Consider the following 6,614-nt stretch of genomic DNA (forward strand, 5'->3'; position numbering starts at 1 on the left):
TCTGACTGTCTGGAGCATAGCAGGTGCTCAGTAAATACTGGTCATCGCAAATGTCCATCCATCTCGTGATCTCGTGTCTGGATCAGAATGCGTTTTTAGATTTTGGTTTTGTTTTTTGGTTTTTTTTTGTTTTGTTTTTTTTTTTCAACGTTTATTTATTTTTGGGACAGAGAGAGACAGAGCATGAACGGGGGAGGGGCAGAGAGAGAAGGAGACACAGAATCGGAAACAGGCTCCAGGCTCTGAGCCATCAGCCCAGAGCCCGACGCGGGGCTCGAACTCACGGACAGCGAGATCGTGACCTGGCTGAAGTCGGACGCTTAACCGACTGCGCCACCCAGGCGCCCCGCGTTTTTAGATTTTGATTGTTTTGCTTTCCGCGAGGAGTTCGGGTGGTTAGAAGGCAGGCGGATGGACTTGTGCTTGTTGAGTTCAGAGCTCTGGAGTCAGATCCGGGTCCTGGGCCTGGCTCTGCCGTGTATCAGCCATGCCGGTACGTGACTGAAAGCCTGCAAAGGGGTGATAATAGCATTTACCCCATAGAGCTGTTGTGAGTGTTCGTCGGCTGAGTGCTAGGATCTAGGGAGTGTTCAATAAATGACAGTTTCAAATGTAGGAGCTGCCTGAGCATTGCCTCCCGAGGCAGAGTGTGAAGGCCTGTGTTCCGGTCCCCCGTCTGCCCCTCCACGCCGTGGGACCCTAGGCCAGCCACGTCCCCTCTCTGGGCTCCAGCCTTCTCTTCAGAGGCTGGGAGCAGGTGGCCTCTGAGGCCTCCGCAGGTCTGACCTGCCGTTGCCCTGTGGGACCCGAGGAGGAGTGTCCTGGAGGGCAAGATGAATGCTCTATGTCCAGCAGAGGGCCTTGCCCGGCCCCTGGCCAACGGAGTGGGAGGGAGCAGCTCGGGTCCACTGGAGCGGGCTGGTGATGCCAGACGCCTGACTGGAGGCGGACCAAGCGGCCAGCTGCCTCTCTCCGGTCAGCCCGGCGCTTGGACCCCTCTCTCTCACCTGCTCTTCGTGGGGCAGCTGCCTCCTGCTCGTCCGGCCATGCAGTGGCCGTGGCCGCTGGCCGTCTCTCTTGCTGTGGTGTTGGCCGCGGGGCTGGGCAGAGTGTCTGGGGGTGCCGCCCTGCACTCGGGCGGGCACAGAGCCGAGGCCCAGGAGCAGCAGAGCCGGTCCAAGAGAGGCACTGAGGATGACGAGGCCAGGGAGGTGCAGCAGTATGTGCCCGAGGAGTGGGCCGAGTACCCGCGGCCCATCCACCCTGCTGGCCTGCAGCCCACCCAGGCCTTGGTGGCCACCAGCCCCAACCCAGACAAGGACGGGGGCAGCCCAGGCGGCAGGCGGGAGCCTCGGGGCAATCTGACGGGGACGCCGGGTCAGAGGCTGCAGATTCAGAACCCCCTGTACCCGGTGACCGAGAGCTCCTACAGTGCCTATGCCATCATGCTCCTGGCCCTGGTGCTGTTCGCTGTGGGCATCGTGGGTAACCTGTCGGTCATGTGCATCGTGTGGCACAGCTACTACCTGAAGAGTGCCTGGAACTCTATCCTCGCGAGCCTGGCCCTCTGGGATTTTCTGGTCCTCTTTTTCTGCCTCCCTGTTGTTATCTTCAATGAGATCACCAAGCAGAGGTTGCTGGGTGACGTTTCTTGCCGGGCCGTGCCCTTCATGGAGGTGAGTGTGTGTCCAGCTCTGGGGCTGCAATCCGTCAGGCTGTCGGAAGTGGGACATGTGGGTGTGCGGGACCCCAGAGGCCCAGAGCTCCGTCTTGCTTCTCCTCCAATTTGGGCAAGGAGACAAATGCGATATTGGTTCCCGGTGGCTCTCAGGGAAACCAAGGCATCTAGGGGGTGCAGGAAGGTGTGTGGGAGCCCTGGGGGCCAGCCTCAGCCTGGTCTCTTACTTCAGGAGCAGCCTCGAGGCAGATCTCTCCCCCTTTCTCTTTACTCTGAGCTGTCCCCTCCCTGCCTTAACCCCCCTCCGTCTTTCCACCCCAGAAATTGCTCCGTCGGCTGTGTGTCTCCTTTTTCTCCCTTTTTGCCACTGCCGCTGCCCTGCACCCACAGGGTATTGACTTCTGAATATCCTGCTTCCCTAAGCAGTATGTAAAGGGAGATTCCAGTCTTCTGCAGCTCCCCCAGGTCAAGTCAGTATCTACTCCCCTTGAAGGCAAACGCCAGAAGGAAAGTCCCTTCCTTACTGTGACTATTGTCATCCCTCTCTAAAAGGGAAGACCTAGTTCTGGGTGCTAGAGCCTGGGGGCGAGGGGCTTAATGTCAGCTTATGTCTCTGACATACCGGGTATCACTGGGGCAGGTCACATCTCCTGTCCAATTTGCTTATTGCCCAACCATGGGGTAGACCAGATGGCCCCACTGGTGAGTTTATGCTACAGTTCTAAAATATATCACCAACCTCATTTCTGGGCGCTCCCACCTAACGACAGGCACATGAGTGATGATGGATGTATAGATCCTACATAGAGAGACTAACCCAAACATTACAAAAATATACCAATATATGTGCATTTATGTGAGACGCAGCAAGGCCACTGTGTCTACATAGGGGCACAAAATAAGCGAGCAGCCTTTTAAATTTTGGCTACGGGGGGGGGGGCAGGAGGGAGGCTACTAATGAGGACTGGAGTAGCTGTGGCCTCCCCATGAAGGTTGCTGCTCCTCTCGAGAGCGGATGATGTTGTGGGACGTGAGTGGCTTGCCGGAGTGGAGAAGGAATCAGGATCAGGCGTCTGGACGTAGGTTCTGTTCCCAACTCGGTCCCCAGTTCACTGTACATTAGTGATGATTTCATATTTGGACAGACTGAGGCTCAGCAGTTGGGGCAGCCCTTTGTGTCCTTCCCAACCCGGGGAGACCGCCTCACCGTGGCCCAAAGGTACCCAAACCTGAAAGAAGGCCCTATGGTTGGGGCTAGCCCCGGCATCTTCGTTATCATCTGGGGCTTAGGACCCAGGTGCACTGTGAAAGGTTGGGCAAGAGGACTAGATTAGAAACCAGGCTTTGCCCCTCACTAGCTGAGTGACCTGGGTCTGCTTAATCTGTCTGAACCTCAGTTTTCCCCTCTGTAAGTTGGGAATAATAATAATAGCTATTTGAATGAATTCTTGAAGGATTAAATGGGAAATATCGACAAAGGCCTTAGAACTAAAATAATTCAGTAAGTGGTGGGTTTCACCAGGGAGGGTCTAAGAGCAGGAGAGGAGGAGGGCAGACGCATGTGAACTCTTGTCTGCACGAAAGCCTGCCCTGCTTGACTGCGGGTCTCAACATACCTAATACCTAGGCTGGGGCTCCAACCTCCTGGGCCACCCGCTCCACACCTCCTGGAGGATGGAGATGGTTCATGAGCTGACAGAGCCCCCCTTTAGGCTGGGTGATGGGGAGGCGTTGAGGGAAAAATACCCTGTCCCAGAACCCTTCCGTAGGGGGGATCCTAGGAAGGCCCGCAGGAGGGAGCAGGAGAAGGCAACTTGGAATTGTGTGTGTGTGTGTTATTTTTGGTTTTGTCCAAGCCCCAAGGCTGCTCTTCCGCAGGCCTGGGCTCCCCTGCCAAGGGAGTGGGGGGTGCCGGTTCTCACAAAGATCACTTGGTGGCTGTGCTAATGAGCCAGAGATTGTGTTCCCCCAGCCAGAAGAGGGAAGAATTTGGACGGAAGGGGGGATCTGAGCACAATCCCTGAGTGTGGTTGAGCATCATCTGATAGCTTGGGAGGGTTCTCCTCTTCCTCTCTTCTCTCTGGCACTTTCTTCCCCGCTGCTCTGGCTTCTCTCTCTTGGCTCACAGGGTGATTTTCCTGTGTGCTCAATGAATAGCATCAGGGAGGGTGGGCCCAGGCTGTTTTGGAGGAAGGCTGCTTCCTCACACAGCCAGGCCCCTAGCTTTCTTGGATAGGATGAAGAGAGAGAGAGAGAGAGAGAGAGAGAGAGAGAGAGAGAGAGAGACTGAGCCATGTTTCAAAAACCTTTCACCTGAGGCTCATAATGGGATAATGGGACCTGGGGATGGAAGGACCCATAAAGACCCAGAATGGCTATGTCTTTGTCTTGATTCTTCGTTAGGGAAGATACTCCAGAGTCTCTCAGAGAGCATATGGGTCTGTGGGACCCAGGCCATTCATTCCCTAGCCCAAGAGGCAAAGAAGCAGGGTGGAAAGAGTCGGGCCCGTCTGTGTGTGGATCTCAACTCCGCCATCCACCTAGTCACTCATCCTGCCCGAGCCAGTTTCTTCGTCTGTACGACGGTTGGCTGCAAGGATGTGGCGGCGTACGTCAAGTGCCTGACTCGCGGAAAATACTCACTAAATGCTGGTTGTCATTACTGTTGTTTCTACACTTACCACCCAGTTTCCCGTCTGAGCCAGAAACCCAGGCCTCCTCCCGCCTCCTGGGTTTGACCGCGTGCTTCTCTCCTCCTCTACACCTTTGCCCACAGGTCTCCTCCCTGGGAGTCACCACCTTCAGCCTCTGCGCCCTGGGCATCGACCGCTTCCATGTGGCCACCAGCACCCTGCCAAAGGTGAGGCCCATCGAGCGGTGCCAGTCCATCCTGGCCAAGCTGGCTGTCATCTGGGTGGGCTCCATGATCCTGGCTGTGCCCGAGCTCCTGCTGTGGCAGCTGTCGCAGGAGCCTGCCCCCGCCACGGGCACTGTGGACTCCTGCATCATGAAACCCTCGGCCAGCCTGCCCGAGTCCCTCTACTCGCTGGTGATGACCTACCAGAACGCCCGCATGTGGTGGTACTTTGGCTGCTACTTCTGCCTGCCCATCCTCTTCACGGTCACCTGCCAGCTGGTGACGTGGCGGGTGCGGAGCCCTCCCAGGAGGAAGCCGGAGTGCCGGGCAGGCAAACACGAGCAGTGCGAGAGCCAGCTCAACAGCACCGTGGTGGGCCTGACCGTGGTCTACGCCCTCTGCACCCTCCCCGAGAACGTCTGCAACATCGTGGTGGCCTACCTGTCCACTGAGCTGACTCGCCAGACCCTGGACCTCCTGGGCCTCATCAACCAGTTCTCCATCTTCTTCAAGGGAGCCATCACCCCCGTGCTCCTCCTGTGTATCTGCAGGCCACTGGGCCAGGCCTTCCTGGGCTGCTGCTGCTGCTGCTGTGCCGAGTGTGGTGGCGCCTCGGAGGCCTCAGCCGCCGGCGGCTCGGACAACAAGCTCAAGACCGAGCTGCCCTCCTCCATCTATTTCCACAAGCCCAGGGAGTCGCCCCCGCTCCTGCCCCTGGGCACGCCTTGCTGAGGCCAGGCTGCAGCCTGGGGGGGGGGGTGGCGCGGGAGCAGGGGCCAGGTGGGGCAGGGCGGGTGCCCCCCCAGCCTGTGTCTGGTGTTTCTGGCCCCACAGTTCTTGCTTCTCTGCCCGTCTTGCTGTCTAGAGGTGGACTTGGTCCCTCTTGTGGGGGTTCGGGTGTGCCAAAGCCCCTTCCCCCAGCAGGGCCTTCCCCGGCTGTCTCTTGGCGTCTCCCAGCCCTGTCCTCGGTGGGTGGTAATGCTTCCAGGTCCTTAGAACTGCTAGAAACTCTCAGTCCCCCAGCTGGGAGCCAGAACTTCACCTGCCTCTGTCTTGGAATCTGCTGTACTTTAGTTGGCTGCTCTCTAAGCGTTGCCTGCTGACTCTCATCCATCCTAGAATAGGGGGCCCTTTGGGGGCCAGTCCTGCCTGGCTCTTCTCTGGACCAGGTCTGCCCTAGCCTTAGACATCTCCTCCCGGCACCTTCTCTTCTTCCGGAGGATTTCTCTCTCTTTCTTCTTCCTTCTCTGACATATCCTGGGTTGCCCTGTCCCACCCCCCCCCCCCCCGCCGCCATCCGCCCCGTGGTAGGTACTCCCTTGTAGAAGGCCCTTCTTCAAAAACAATAAACTAGGTAGAACTATCCCTGTGCCCACTGGAGTTTCTTGTGCCACATCCTGACAGTGCCCAGATGCACCTGGCCCTTCTCCAGGACAGGTGGCGCCCTGGGATTCCTCCCGGCCGCATTTGGCCCTTTATGGCCTGTGGCTGATGTCCTGCCCAGCTTTATGGCCCTACGGCTTTTGAGGGGCAGAGTGGATGAAGGGCTTGGGAGGTGGAGTGCTAAGTCTTTGTCCTAGCCTGAGCCCGAGCATCCTTGGGAAGTCAAAAGGCGGCAAATTTATCTCTTCTGGAGCCCCCACTCTGTTCCTCCTCCTCCACAAAGCCCCCATTTTAGAGAAACCAGCAGCCTTCCTCGGTGAGCCCGGGGCCTTCCAGCCTCTCTGACTCTGAGAGCTGCTCTTTTTCAGTTTCTTAGAACAGACTGTTTTGCCCGTAGATGGCCCAGCTGCCTGCTCCCTGTCTGCCCCCACCCTGCCCCCACCACACCCCTCCCTGGCGGCCAGAGCTCCGTCCTGTGCCCCCAGAAACCCCTCAACTCCTCCCGCTGGTCTTGCCCCAGGTGTCCCACTTCCGCCAGGTACCCCTCTGGGGTCCTTCCACAGCCCCCCTTAACCCTGTTTGGGCCTCGAGGATCTGGCACAGGTTCAACCAGAAGGGACACTCCCTGCCTCCTAAGCCCAGCTTTGTCTCAAGTGCAGCTCTGGGTCCCAGTGGCGACTTCTGCCCACCAGATCC

General features: G+C 58.0%; 1 protein-coding gene across 1 annotated transcript; it reads left to right on the top strand.

The window, feature by feature from the left end:
• The first annotated feature begins 926 nt into the window (after window positions 1-926).
• GPR37L1 (G protein-coupled receptor 37 like 1) lies at window positions 927-5,775 on the top strand. Its single transcript, XM_030302561.1, has 2 exons — window positions 927-1,676; window positions 4,455-5,775. The coding sequence occupies exons 1-2, from the start codon at window positions 1,047-1,049 to the stop codon at window positions 5,265-5,267; spliced, it is 1,443 nt and encodes a 480-aa protein (XP_030158421.1). The 5' UTR covers window positions 927-1,046; the 3' UTR covers window positions 5,268-5,775.
• The last annotated feature ends 839 nt before the right edge of the window (window positions 5,776-6,614 follow it).

This window comes from Lynx canadensis, chromosome F1, assembly GCF_007474595.2.
Source record: "Lynx canadensis isolate LIC74 chromosome F1, mLynCan4.pri.v2, whole genome shotgun sequence".
Lineage (NCBI taxonomy): Eukaryota > Metazoa > Chordata > Mammalia > Carnivora > Felidae > Lynx > Lynx canadensis.